Raw genomic sequence first — 15,621 nt, 5'->3', positions numbered from 1 at the left:
ATAGGTTTTGGGAGAAAGGTAAGTTTTAGACATGCTGAGTTCAAGGTGCCTAGGTTGAATCGTATAGACAACTGGAGACAGAACACTGGAGCCTGAGCAATTATCAAGGCAGGAGATAAAGAATTGGGAGTCATTTGAGTATAACCGAAAATTAAAGCTGAGAGAATGAATGAAATTACCAAAAGAAAAAGTAAAGAGTCAAAAGGAAAAAAAAAAAAGGCTAAGGACAAAACCTTAATAAATACCAAAATGAAGGGATCAGAAAGAAAAGCCAGTAAAGGAGAGACGTGAGAAGAGCCAGGCCTGTGGTAACATAGAAGCCAGAGAAAAAATATCCATCAGGCAGCTGTAAGAGATGCTGTGACGCAGCATGCACGAAGCTCTGGGCCAGGAGCCAAGAAGCTCTGAGTCCAAACATAGCCTCAGTTACTCATGAGATGTATGACCCTTGGCAAGTCCCTTCATCTATTTGCCTCAGTTCCTCCAACTGTAAAAGTATCAACGATCTTTTAAGATGTTTGAGAGGGGGACTTAATGGAATTAGGTCTTAGAGGGGAGAAGGAATGGGTCAGAGGGCATAGGTAAAGGAAATCAGCCCTGTACCCCAAAGGACACAGGCAAAGGAATAGCAATACCTTTTCCTCTAAAAAAAGGGAAAATAGGTAAACATGCCAAAAAGTTTTTAGACATGGAGGAAGAGAGCTGGGCAAGCTCCAAGAATTTAAAGTCAGGTTTTGGGGTTTTGGTTGTTTTTTTTTTGCTTTTTGGAGGGCAATTGGAGTTAAGTGACTTGCCCATGGTCACACGGCTATTTTTTGTGTTAAGTGTCTGAGGCCAGATTTGAACTCAGGTCCTCCTGACTCCAGGGCCAGTGCTCTATTCACTGCACCATCTAGCCACCCCAAGGTTTTGTTTTTCCAGTTAGGTAGGAAATTGAGTCATCTGCTTTCTATGTAGAATGATGAGGTGAGTAGCAGAGATGTTTGAAAGTTTAAAGAATAAGGAAAAGATTTACAAAAGTCACGGTAGGGAATAAGGAACAGTATGTATGAAATAAGAAATGCTTAGCAGTAAGAGCTCAGGAGAGATTACTGCCCCCTAACTAGAAACCAATGACTTTCTCTAGCAACGTTCAGCAATTTTGGTCAGGAATGGAAAAACCAAATGAAGGAAGTTACCCAAGAATCATAGGTTAGGAATAAAAGACAAGGCAAAAGATTCTAAAATGGTAGCTAGTGAATTATTAAAGCATTTAACTCTAGAGTCAAGTCTGAGTAGTGGAGACAAAGAGAAAAGGAAGAAGCTGAAGACTAGAAATCAAAATGAAAACAAAGACCATGGCATAGTAGATAAACTACTAGACCTAAAGTCAAGAACACTTAAGTTCAAATCCCATTTGTGACACTTAAAGCTAGTTGTGTCACAATAAGAAAGTCACTTAATTTCTCTAGGCTTCATAAGTAAAATGAGAAAATATCTATAGTAGCTATGCCTTACAAGATTATTTATTATGAGGTTCAAATGAAATAATGCATGAAATAATGACAAATATCAGCTATTACTAATGGTGTAAATGAATGAATAGGAGAGCAGAATTTCAAAAGTCAAGATTTTGAAGCTAATATAGTGGTTACATGTGATGATGGCTAAAAAGTGACCACTGGGTATCTGAAGTGGGCTGGAGCTGGAAGTCGTTGGAACAGTAGAGATTCAAGAAATACATGGTCAGGGGCAGCCAGGTAGCACAGCGAGTAAGAGCACCGGCCCCAGTGTTGGGACGACCTGGGGGATCGAATCTGGGCTCAGACACTTAGCATCCACCCAGAAACACCTGGCCATGTAACCTTGAGCAAGTTACTTAACCCCAATTGCTTTTAAAAAAGAAAAGAAAAAGAAATACATGGTCAGGGAGGAAAAAGGAATATCAAGATGTATATTGAAGGCCCAAAAGACAACAGCTGCAGGTGCTAACATCACTGATCACAGACTAGAGCTGGAAGGGATTTTAGAGGCCATTTGGTCCAACCCCTTCATTCTACAAATGAAAAAACTGAGACTCAGAAAGGGTAAAGTACTTGGCCAAGGTCATACTAGGAGTACATGGCAAAGCCTAGATTCAAACTTTGGTCCTATTACTCTTTCTATTGCATCCTACTGCTTCCTCATAGTTACTGCTCAGTCAAAAATTTCTTTGGCAAACTCCTTACCCTTGCAAGTTGTAAAAAACAAAAAGGCTTTTAAAAAAATATTTTTAAAAATACTGAATAAGTTTTGTAACTACTACAATTACATTCAAATATGCAAGTATGAACATATCTATATCAAGAAAAGATCACTGAGAGGACAATCACATTATATAAAGGTAGAAAGTTTATGATTCCTAAAAATGGGCATGATGTTACACTGCAGTGTAACGTGTAGGATAAGAACAAAACAGTCCAACAATAGCTAAACTAGAAGTTCTATTTTGGACAAGTGTGAAATACAAGACAGCAAGGGTTAAGGAGAGGAGAGAAAGTAAAGATAATAAACATACACAGCTTTTTCTAGGGGTATAGCTTGAAGCATACAGCTTCAACATTTTCTTAGGATGGGATATACTTGGGAATGTCTGAAGGATCCAGTATAGGGAGAGGTTGAAAGGACATCTGCTGGGGAACAAGTGAGGGCATGAGATCAAGAAGGGTGACATCATTATCAGAGATTGGGGTGAGAATAGAAACTGATGTCAAGAGGTTTGAGATGAAGAGAAGAGGGAACTTATGGTAAACAGCCTTAATTTTCTCAATAATATAAGAGGTAGGGTCCTTAGGTGAGAGAGTAAGAAATGTAAGAAGCTTGAAGAAAGAAGATACAGTTAAGAACAGCTTCTATGGGAATCAACTAGAGAAGAATAAAAGGATTGCCTTGCTAAAGTGAGAGCCCAGTTGAAGATGAATAACATGAATTTATAGTGTATCCAGTTAGCATAACAGTTTGACTTATTCTCTGGCTCTGTTCAGTAGCATGTAAGTAGAAGAAGAGGAAGCATCAGGAGGTAGGAGTAATCTAGATATGGAATTTGACAAGGGATGAGTGGTAAGGTAGAGAAAGACTATATGGAATTTGACAAGGGATGAGTGGTAAGGTAGAGAAAGACTGGAGAGTAGAGTGTGGGAATGATTTGGTTACCTACAAGGATAATGGCTTAGGGAGTACTATCACTATAATTCTATCTCAAATCAGTGTTTTTGGTATAGTAGTCTACTCTTACTCAAGACCAGAAAACATCAGAAAAATTATGAGTAGGAATAATGTTGAAATTTAAAATGAGTTCATTTTCAATATGTTTGCAATAAAGACAATCAGTAAGCTTTCACATTGTGTTCATAAAAAAAGAATAACATTTTAAATGAAGTAGACAGAAAAAAATAACAATACCGTAACAAACAATTGTTCTTACCAATGAAATTAAGTCTTCCATTATCTGTCTGTTGTGTTTATAATATACTGAAAGTTCTACAACACAGTCTTCATCAAGACGTCCACACTACAATGGCAACATGAATAATTAGATTAATAAAAGTTCTGCTGGAAATTAAAATAGAACACTAGTTTGATTCATTAGTACCTAGCACCACTACATAAAAACAACGTGAGACACAGCTATGTTAAAGTCACTGCTCAGTGTTTCTACTCTAGAAAACAAGAAGGGAAAAACAGCCATAAAGTTATGGTCAATCATCGTAACAAGTTATTTCATCATCTGCGGCATACCTTAAGTAAGGGGGATGGCAGACCGAAAGAGAACCAGGTCTACAGATGAAATGGCTGAGGAAGGCTAGAGAGAGAAGAATTAGTGTAGGAGGACATGAGAGCTGCAGAACAGAGAGGCATGATGTATGAATGAGGCTAGGCCTGAGATGGAGAAGACTGTAACTGTGGTACAAAACTTACTAGGAAAGAGAGAGTGTGATCTAACACCCACAAATGACAGCAACAAGGATCTGGACAGGATGCAATGAATTTTAAAGGCAGAGAGGTAGTTGCTGAATGATGGTGGCAGAAGGAAAATCTGAAGTAGCAGCCTGAAGCAAGAAATATTTTGCTAACTCCTAGTCCTGGCTCCAGAGGTCAGGAGACATCAGAGCAGGAACGGCCAGTCTTGGAGAAGGGTGTCAAAAGAATTTGGCATCTTTAAGAGTAGACAATATCAATGAAATGATGGAAGGAAAGAAGAGATTTAGGTTAAAGGGAAGTTTGTTAGCAAGACAGTTCAGTTCCAGAGGAAACAGTAGAAAGGGAAAACAGAAGAAGGATTGGAGAGCACCAAAGATGTATTTGCTAGCTGATGCCCCCTCTGATCCAAAGAGGCCTGTGGATCCCAAAGCAAGGTGACACTCTGAGAGAAATTTGTTCCCCTGGAAACATGGATATGAGACCTGGTGAGGGATCAAGCCCTGGCAGCATCATGTTAGTTCCAGCTCTGTGACTTATGTATAGTAACTAGATAAAAGGGAACTGCAAGTGTTAGAAGCAGATTTTATATCACAGAGATCACCATATTTCAGATAATTTATACATTTAGGTGCTACTGTTCCAATAAAAGATAAAATTTATATTCTTTCTCACAATAGTTAAATTTTCTAAGATACTTATTCTTTCTTCTATGGTCCTAAATTAGGGGAAAAAAATTTTGAGAGTAGATAAAGAAAATATACACTTGCTCTTCTTCATTTAACATGTCATCTTCATTTTATTTCATGTTGTTATAGCACATTTTTTTCACTAGGTTTATGGGTGTGACTAGAAACTGAGATTCTACGGAAAAACCTTCCATGGAGAAGTGACGACACCCAATGGCCATGTGCAGGCATTTTACATTGTCTACTCTCTTAATGTCATTAGATCATCATAGAATCATAGGATTTTAGAGCTGAAAGGGAACTTAGAAGATTACAATTACTACAGTCCCAAAAAAAAGAAATAATTCTAGTTGCTACAGACAATTGCAACCACATCAAACAAATTATTGCATTTACATAATTGCAATTAATAGCTCTTAAAATCAAGTTTTAGCTGTGATGTTTATAGTCCATATATTGCTAAGACAGAAGATGAATGAGCTAAGTTTAGTTGGGCTAGTAGAAAGGAATAGAGTTCATCTGGAATCCAGGTGCAGAATTATTAAAAATAATCAAGGAATAGTGAAAGTGAGCAAGAAGTAGTGGCATATTCTGCTCTGGCTTTCCAAGGATTTCTAGGGGCTAACAATGGTACAGTCATAACAGCTGAGGACAGTAAGAATACAAAGGTAGAGAACCAAGTAGATCAGCATGGAAATCAGCATCTAGCCTTTTAAAGCATCCTTATTTTTGATGGGGATGAGACATTCAAGGAAATGATTTAAAAACAACAACACAAAACAGTATAAATAATATTTCCATTATACTCACTGGATATTTACTCTGCCATTCAACAGGACTCAAGTTATCTTGCATGATCCAGGGGTGGCTCAGCAGATGTTTCACAGAAATCCGTTTCTTTGGGTCCACCTAGTGGCCATTGAGAATTGGCCAGAAATTACCTTTTTCAAATGGACACAATACTTTTTCTCCTAAGGGCTCAAACTTCATTCAAACAGTTAAAAAACTTTATAATCACGAAAATGCCATGTTGTAGTGGTCTTGATATAAGATCTTCTGAAATGTGAATCCAGGCAAAAAGCAAAACAAAATCCTGTAGCAATCAATACTGGCTTTTTAAGTTAAGTGCCTAGCAGAATTAACTTTATTGATATAGACATTGTTCATAAAGTTCAGCCAGTAAATCTATCATAACATATATTTTTGCCAAAAAATATATCCTTAGGAAATAAATATTCACTAATTGAGTACATAAGCAGTCACAATGCTGGGTGCCACATTAAATATACAAGATCACTTTTCCAAAAAACTTACAATCAAATGAAATATTTCAAAAAGGATAATTTTTCACTAAATCAGTATCATTTTCAGATGTAAGGATGACAGGAAGAAAAAAACAATCAGCAAGTATTTATTAAGCACCTATTGTGTGCCAAAAACTATGCTAGATACAAAAACAAAAATCAAACACACCTCATTCCAATCTGAGGGAAATGAATACCTGATGCATGGAGACAAATGAAATGTTGTGTATAAAGAAAACCAAGGAAGCCATTTTAGCAGTTAACGTAAAGTACGCGAAGGGGTTAAGTTAGGCATAATAAGTCTGGTAAGGTAGGCTGGAATCAGACTGCAAAGGGTTTTCAGTGACAAGGAGTTTGTTTCCAATAGGCAACTGGGAACCAATGAAGCTTTTTCAGCAGAAAGGTGACATGATCAAGGATTAGATGTTGCCAGTCTTGCTATGGACAATTAATTGCATTTGCTGTGCTTCATCAAGGTAGATGAACCAGAAGTAGATTTTGACAAAGAAAGGAAATGGCAAATGAAAATATGTAGCAATAGTAACATCATATTACATTAGCATAATGTAATGTTGGACTTTTATTATTTCAAATATTTCAGCATTTCAAATATTGGATTTTCCCAGTCTTAGAATGTTAATGATGGAAGAATCCTCAAGTCTGGCTTCCTGACCTAATGTTTGACTGTGAGTCCTTCAAGATTTTTCTTGGGATAAACAAAACCTATACTTTATCGGGTTATCTCAAGTACTTGAATGGGAACTGCAAGTTCTTTTTTTTTTACTTGCTTTTATTTTTCAAATGCTTTATTAATTTCTGATTTACATCATTCATTTCCACCAGATTTTGAGTTACAAATTTTCTCCCCGTTTTTCTCCTACCCACTGCCCCAAAATAGCAGTCCCACAGAATATCCCCTCCTCCAATCTGCTCTCTCCCATCTTTTCTCCTATAACTCTTTTGATTTTTCCAGTGGATCTCTATGCCCCAGTGCCTGTGTATCTTATTTCTCAATTACATGTAAAATAATATTAATAATAGAATATATATATGAATATTTGATTTGAAAACTTTGAATTACAGATTCATTCCCTTCCTCCCTTGTCACCCACCGTTACTGGGAAGATAAGCAGTTCAGTATAGGTTATACATGTGTGGCTAATGCAAAACAATAACATAGTAGATATATTGTAAAAGACTGACTATATTTCCCTCCCTCCTATCCTACCTCCCACTTGTTCTATTCTCTACTTTGATCCAATCCTTTTTCAAAAGTGGGTGCTTCCAACTTCCCTCCCCCCCACCTGACCTCCCTTCCATTATCCCCCCTCTCATCCCCTTCCCCCCTACTCTCCTGGAGAGTGAGATACCCTATTTAGTGTGTATTTCACTCCCTCCTCAAGCCAAATTCAATGAGAATAAGGTTGACCCACTCCCTTTTGCCTTCCTATTCTTCTCCTCCATTGTAACCATTTTCCCTTAAGTCTTCTATATGAGATAATTTACCCCATTCTGTCTCTCCCCATCTCCTCTCATTATATTCCTCTCATCTCTTAATTTCACCTTTTAAATATCATCCTTTCCTATTAAATTGGTCCTGTGCCCTCTTTGCATACCTGTAAACATATATACACACATTCACATATGTATTCATATGCCCAAATACCCTCACATATATACATACATATATATATTTTTTCTATTCCCTTCAACTACTGAGAAAAGTTTCATAAGTTACCATTATTGTTTTTCCATGTAGGAATGTTAATGGTTCAACTTTGATAAGTTCCTTATGATTTCTTTTCCCTGTTTACCTTCTCATGCTTCTCTTACTTCTTGTATCTGAATGTCAAATTTTCTATTCAACTCTGGTTTTTTTCAGCAAGAATGCTTGAAAGTCCTCTATTCCACTGAATGACCACTTCCCCTGAAACATGATACTCAGTTTTGCTGGGTAGGTGACTCTTGGTTTTAATCCCAGCTCCTTTGACCTCTGGAATATCATATTCCAAGCCCTTCGATCCCTCACTGTAGAAGCTGCCAGATCCTGAGTTATCCTGATTGTGTTTCCACAATATTCAAGTTGTTTCTATCTGGCTGCTTGTAATATTCTCTCCTAAATCTGGGAATTCTAGAACCTGACTATAATATTCCTAGGAGTTTTCTTTTTGGGATCTTTTTCAGGAGGTGATTGGTGGATTCTTTCAACCTCTATTTTGCCCTCTGGCACTAAAACATCAGGGCAGTTTTCGTTGAGAACTTCCTGGAGGATGATTTCTAGGTTCTTACTTTGTTCATGGCTTTCAGGTAGTCCAATAATTTTTAAATTATCTCTCCTGGATCTATTTCCCAGGTCAGTGGTTTTTCCCAAGAGATATTTCACATTGCCTTCCATTCTTTCATTTGTTTGGATCTGTTTAACAGCATTTTGATTTCTCATCAAGTCATTAGCTTCCATTTGCTCCTATCTAATTCTGAAGGAATGATTCTCCTCATTGAGCTTTTGAGATTCTTTTTCCATCTGGCAAATTCTGCTTTTTAAGGCATTCTTCTCCTCATTGCCTTTTTGAGCCTCTTTTGCCATTTGAGTTAGTTTGTTTTTTAAGGTGTTATCTTCCTCAGTCAGGCTGTTTACTCTCATTTTGTAATTTTCTTGCATCGTTCTCATTTCTCTTCCCAATTTTTCCTCCACTTCTCTTATCTGCTTCTTGAGGTCCTCTATGTCCTGTAACCAGCTTGTATTTTCCTTTGAAGCTTTTGGTGCAGGAGTTCTGACTTCATTGTCTTCCTCCTGTTCCATGCTTTGTTCCTTTTTGTCCCCAAAATAGGACTCTAATGTTGGAATCTTCTGTCTGCTTTGTTTCCTTTGCCTGGTCATGTCGCCCCTCAGTCACTTGACCCCTGGGCTTTTTGCCACAGTAGGACTCTGCCACCAGACAGGGGAGCTTTCGTCCCAAACACTGGGGTTTTCTCAGCTGCCGGAGGTATTAGATGGGTGCCCTCTCTGAGGTTTCCACACGCTCTGGCAAGCCGGACACACACCCCAGGACCTCCACCCTAGACTGCAATCCAGATCCAAGAAGGTTAAAGCAAGAGCAATTACCCCTCAGACTGGTGCTTGGTCCCCCTACACTCTGCAGGCCAGGAGCTGAAGCTGCCACATGGCGCTGGCTGGCTGTGCCAGCTTGTCAGCAGCTTCTCCCCCCGGGGGCAAAAGTCACGCACTCCCACTTACTGGGTCCCAAAGTCCTCTCACTTTGTCCTTTGCATCTATGTGTTGATAAATCTGGAAACAGCCACAGCTGCTACTGATCTGGAGTCCTTCCAGCAGGCGGCTGGTCAGGCCCGCCCTGGTGCTAAAGCCTCAGGCGTGGGGCTGGGCTTGGCTCCCAGAGCACTGCACTGGCCGATTCCTGACAGCCTGCCGGGCTGTCCTCATGGGGAGGTTAGCTTCTCTGTGTCATTTTGTGGGTTCTGCAGCTCCAAAGTTTGTTTAGAGTTCCCTTTTTACACGGTTTGGGGAAGGTGGAAGCCAGAGCCGCTCAGAGATCCTGCTTCTATTCCATCTTGACTCCACCCCCTCAGAACTGTGGGTTCTTTAAAATAAAACAAGCCAAATACTGATTCCTAGGGGCAAATCTAGATAGTGGCAAAACAGGCCCAAAAACTGTTATTGAACAACTTCTAAGACTGAACAAAATCCACGTGAGCCCACAATTACAGTTCTTGAGTATCGGCTTACTTTTCAGAAAGCTTACTTTTAAGTATCCAGTAGACAGAAGCCCAGCAGAGAGTATATGTTTGTCTTAGTGATAGGCTCAAGTACAAGTGCTTTGTGTTTCTTGTTAGGTAAAATAAAATATACTCTATATTCAGTGCCTGAGAGGGTCAAGTTGAAGCTCAACACCCTTTTAGACATTAGTAAGAATTTTACTTTCCCAGAGGAAACCCTAAAACAAGCTAAGGAGAATTTAGAGAGAATCTTCCAGAACTGTCTTATGTAAGTCCAGACCTTTGGTTTGGGGTCACAGGTCCTATTTTAGCTGACAACAAAGAAATTAAGATTCTGAGAAATATTTTATCCACAATCTACTATTTAACTGAATTCTCACAATAACCCTTAAAGATAATTATCATCTCCATGTACATGTGAGGTAGTCAAAGAGACATTAAATGACTTGCCCAAGGTAGTCAATGGTACAATGAAGGTGAAAACCCAGGTCTCCTTTCTTCCAGCCCAAGTTCCTCCTTATTACACTAAGCAGCTCTCTTTATTTCATGTAATATGCCAAACGGACAAATATAGGGCTGTGAGAGGAAAGAGAGGGCTTGGGTCAATTGGAAAGTAGATAAAAGAAGCAGAGAAGATTTTTTTTTTAAGTACGAATATAGGCACAAATGACAGAGGCCTTAAAAACCTAGCATACAGCCTCAGACACTTACCACTTGTGTGACATTGGGCTAGTCACTTAACCCCAATTGCCCTGCCCTCCCTCCTCCAAAAAAAAAGAGAAAAAAAAAACTAGCATAATTTAATTCAATGAAGGAATCCAATGCAATTTTTTTTTTTTTTATGAAGGATGATATGGTAGAAAATAGGAAGGAATCATTTGGGGGTAAGAGAGAACAACACTGGCCCCTTAAAGTTCTTATCAAGGGAGAGACTTAATACCATCAGAAAATTTTTCAGAAGAGTATAAAGTAGTGATTTCACTAGACCAAAAGTTATTTAAAAGTAAATTTTACCTGCAGCATTTGTTGAAGAAGTAGAATACTGCCAGGAGACAGCCATTTTGGAATGTCATATTTTCCTCGCTAAAAAAAAAAAGTTAGAGTAGGTTAGATTTAATTATTCTTGACAGAATTCCTGGTCAATATACTGATTTGGTAAAAGTTAGAAATATAAAAGGGAGCAATTTTTTAAATAATATTTCCCCCAATTATGTTAAAACAATTTTTAAGTTTTGAGTTCCAAATTCTATTCTTTCCTCCTTCCCTTTCCCCCTCTCTCCTGCACAATCATGTAAAACATTTCCATATTCGTCATTTTGTATAAGAAGATTCAAACAAAGGAATGAGAAGAAAACGAAAAATAGTATGCTTCAGTCTGTATTCAGATATCAGTTCTTTCCCTGGAGGTAGATAACATGTTTTATCATTAGTCTTTTGGGATTGTCATGGATCATTGTATTGTTGAAAACAGAGCTTATTTATAGTTCTCCATCATACAATATTGTTGTTACTGTGTACAATGTTCTCCTGATTCTGCTCACTTTTACATGAGTTGATATGTCTTTCTAGGTTTTTCTGAAATCCTGCTTGCCATTTCTTAGAGAACAGTAATATTTCATCACAATCATATACCACAACTTGTTCAGCCATTCCCCAGGTGATGGGCATATCCTCAATTTCCAATCTTAGCCACCACAAAAAAAAAGCTGCTATAAATATTTTTTGTACAAATAGGTCCTTCCTTCTCCCATTTTTTAATTATTTTGGTATACAGACCTCTCAGTGGTGTTGCTGGATCAAAGGGTATGAACAGTTTTATAGCCCTTTGGGCAAAGTTCCAAATTGCTCTCCAGAATGGTTGGATCCATTCACAACTCCACCAACAGGATGTTAGTGTCCCAGTTTTCCAACATCCCCTCCAACATTTATTATTTTCTATTTTTGTCATATTAGCCAATCTGATAGGTATGAAGTGGTACATTAGAGTTGTTTTAATTTGCATTACTCTAATTTTACATAACCAAAATTATTTATTTTACATTTCATAATGCTCTCTATATCTTGTTTGGTTCTAAATCCTTCCCTTATCCGTAGGCTGGAGAGATATGGTACCACCCTTTAAGTTTAAATCATATGCCATTTTGACCTTATCTTGGTATATGGTGTGAGATGTTGGTCTATACCTAGTTTCTATCACATTTTTTCTAGTTTGGAAGCAATTTTTAACTTTAGGGAACAGGAACATTTAAAGCATATTTCAGAGCCAACCCTCAGTTATACTAGAAGAAAGAAGTGTAGAATAATGACCAGTAAACTATTTGGCTTTGTAACATATCACATAACTCTTTGGTTATAAATGATAAATTTTAGTATTACTTTTTAAAAAATATCTGTAAATGTGTAACATATACCAAATAAGTCAGAATTTTAAAATAATAGTGGTTAATCCACAAAGCAGAGCATAATTATCTGCACACATATTGACTACAAGGGCATGCTGTGACATAACAAAACTCCTGAACATTACTTCTCAGAATTCATCTCTCCCTTTAGGGAATGGATGAGGTTTATTATATTAAGATAGATGTGTATGTGCACATGTGCGTGCACACACACACACACACACATTCTATTAAACTAAAACATTCTGGCTACCAGTTAAAATCAAAATTAAAGAAAGGACAAAATATTAATTCAATATAGTCCAGGATGTAAATCTCTGATTTCAGAAGTACAGGGAGTTCCCTGTGAGTAATTTTCTCCAACAAAGGTAGGTCAGCACCTTCTGGGCAACTTCCAGTCATAGGGCATTGCCCAGAGTACTTAGATGTTAAATGATTTACCTAGGGTCACATGACCAGTATGGATCTCTGGGAGATGGAACCTGAGCCCATATCTCACGAGTTATCAAGTCAGCTCTCTATCCACTGTGTTATGCTGCCTTCCCTCATTTCATTATAATACCATATCACACTGTGGACAAGAATAGGATATATCCTACTCCCCTTCCAACTTTTGAAGGGATAATGAAAAAATGTCTTCCATAGTAAATTGCCACTGTGTGGCTGCTTGCAGGATTAACTACTACAACATGTATTGGGTGTCACTTAATCATCTGTCAATATGATTGGAAGAACACATATGTATAATGTTTAGAGACTCAATCTAGCCCCAGATCTAATTCTGGTAGACCACCCAGAGGGACTCTGGGTCTGGGGAACTAGTCTAATCATTTTTGTGACTCATCTTGTCCCAGTCATCTATGGTTCCCCGGGTTGAGAAGCCACAAAACAGAATTTAGATAAGATAAGCAAAGCAGTCAAACCGTAACAATCCATAGGGATGGGGGAAGATGCACAGGGATGGCATGGAACAGTGACTACTCTTGGAGCTACCAAGATCCATAAATATGAGAGATATGCTTGTCAATAAAACCAGGTTTAACTAAGTACATATGGCGATCTTACCTGTGAAGGAGTAATAGTAATAAATGAATTTAAGGAGAAGCAGAGATAAAGTCAGAGGGGGAAAGTATTCCTGGGCTAACTTCTTCAGTGACAATATACGAAGGTATTTAGGTCACAACTTCCAGTCACAGAGAATGAGGAGCATTTCTTTTACTTAAATTTACTGGCATTTTCCCCCTACTATCTAGTGAGCTCACTTCTATTTTCAATTATCCAATACCAATTAGTGGGAAACAGCTGCCATCAGAAAGAGCAACATACCTGCTCACACCTGATCACTTGGTGTCGAGACCTCTACTCATTCTACTGAGATGGAAGACCACCAAGCCTTACCATCTGCCCTGCCCTCTGACCTCCAGATTCCTGGCACTGTTATCTGACCTAATACAGCCTAAAGACCCTTGGGACCTTACCACACATTCTGCTACTATAACCTTAGGATTTCTGGGTTTTTCCAAATCCTTACAGGTAAACTCTTTCATATGTGGTTCCCTCTAATTAGAATATTAGCTTCTTGAGAGAGCAAACTGTTTCACATTTTCTTTTTGAATCCCCATTACATAGCACATAATAAATGTACAGTAAACACTTTTTCATTCATTTCATTTAAGAAGAAAAATCTATTTCTGAATCCCAAAGAGAGGACTTCTGCATCTACTCTAGACATGTTCCTTCCTCCTCCCTTATACTCTAAGACCTTTCCTTTTGCGTCTTTAGATTCTATACCTGCTAGCTAGTATGATGAAAGTACTTCCAAAGAAATGGTCATTTAAACTGAAGCAAAATCAAATAGCAAGGGATGAGACCATAAAGCCTCAAAAGCACTAAAACAGGAGACGCTGAACATCTGCAGATTTAATGCTACATCCCATCATCACAACCTGCATTTGCACAGCATCTACCTTTATGCCATACTCCAGTCTCAGAGTAGCAGGGGATCCACACTTTCATCAAAGTAGTCCCGGAAACAATAACAGTTGATGGCATTTACATAGGACTCTACAGTTTTTTTTTCCCTTTTTGGAGCTTAAGTGACTTGCCCAAGGTCACATGGCTAGTTTTTATGTTAAATGTCTGAGGCTGGATTTGAACTCAGGTCCTCCTGACTCCAGGGCTGGTGCTCTATTCACTGTGCCACCTAGCCGCCCCCAGGACTCTACATTTTGCCAAGTGCTTTCCTCACATCACTCTTACAGAGTAGATAATATAGTATTACCACCATTTTACAGATGAGGAAAGGGAGGTTCGTGGAGAATAAGTGATGTGCCCATAGGCACACTACTAATAAACAGGAAAGCAAGAACTTGAACTCATTCCTTCCAATCCCAGGTTCAATGGGGAGGGAGGGAGAAGGAGAAAAGCTAGCATGCTATGTGGTAGGATAAAGGGTATATGAAAGAAAACATTCAGAGCTCAAGAATATGGTGATAAAAACAGAGGAGGGTAGAGAGCCTCGAACAATAAAGAAAAAAGGATCCAGTATTGGAACACATAGTATATTGTGAGTCCTCAGGTCCCTAAGTATGTAAACAACTTGACTGTGTCGCTATCAGAACCACGTGCTTCTAAGCAGCATTTCTGGTTATCAGATCTACAGAATCAAATTGTTTGTACACTTAAGAGCTTTGAATGATGAGCATGCTTATTAAATGCCTAAGAGGGGTCACTCATGACCAGAGCATTCCTATGACATCTGTATATTAGGGATGTCAACCTTTTTTCTGAACTGCACAGCTGAAACAGAGGGGAGAAGCCTAGAGCTGTTTTGAGCACAAACAAGTGACTCCATGTGACCCTCTAGTGGATATCCGCTGCACTGCAGAATTCCGGCCTGTAATTAACCCCAGCCTTCTTTCTAGGTAATGACAGGATATTACCAATCCATCAAAATCAATCAGTAATCACTGAGCACCTAATACCAGCTCTCATATGGGGAAGGAGAGGAACTATGTTTACAAAGCTGAATAAGATGTAGCTCCATGAAGGACCTAAAATCTAGATGAAGGGAAGGGCAAATAAAACAAGACCACAAATAGCTAAGACATAAGGCAGAGTTTAAGTTACCTATTTTGGGGGTGGGAGAAGAAGTCAGGAAGGATTCATGAAAGCAGTCACATCTGAAATAGACCTTGAAGGATGGGTAGGATTTTAAAAGACATAAACTGATGGGAGAGTTGGTGTGAGTGGTGACTATTCCAGGCAAAGTGGTGTGGCAAGAAAACATTCTGGGTACAAATATTAGAGTATTACAAAATATTACAAAAATTAGCTCTATGTAGGGGTTTTAGTCCTATCCTTTCTTGCATCAAGCTGTCTCTACTCTAGACATGCTCTTTCCTCCTTCCTTATATACAACCTGCCCCTCTTTCCAGAATCCCTAATACCCAGAAACTTGCAAGCTGGAAACTTCCCCATGCAACCTCATAATTAGCACCTCTCCACCTGTGATAAGAGGTAGGATAATCATCAGACACACATTATCAAGACTCCCTA

At 38.5% G+C, this 15,621-nt stretch overlaps 1 protein-coding gene across 6 annotated transcripts in view; it reads right to left on the bottom strand.

Moving 5' to 3' along the window:
* The window catches only part of MELK (maternal embryonic leucine zipper kinase), a 94,144-nt gene that overhangs the window by 17,488 nt on the left and 61,035 nt on the right, over positions 1 to 15,621 (bottom strand). For all 6 annotated transcript variants that reach the window (XM_069085249.1, XM_069085253.1, XM_069085251.1 and 3 more), the window contains 3 exons: positions 10,676 to 10,744; positions 5,436 to 5,534; positions 3,443 to 3,529 (listed from right to left, as the gene is read on the bottom strand). In XM_069085249.1, the coding sequence (XP_068941350.1) occupies positions 3,443 to 3,529; positions 5,436 to 5,534; positions 10,676 to 10,744 (255 nt within the window). The remainder of the gene's footprint in view (positions 1 to 3,442; positions 3,530 to 5,435; positions 5,535 to 10,675; positions 10,745 to 15,621) is intronic.

Source organism: Petaurus breviceps, unplaced genomic scaffold, assembly GCF_028583685.1.
Source record: "Petaurus breviceps papuanus isolate PSGF00001 unplaced genomic scaffold, PetGlider_PUasm1.0 175, whole genome shotgun sequence".
In the NCBI taxonomy this organism is placed as follows: Eukaryota; Metazoa; Chordata; class Mammalia; order Diprotodontia; family Petauridae; genus Petaurus; species Petaurus breviceps.
This window is presented reverse-complemented; position numbering and strand designations above follow the sequence as displayed.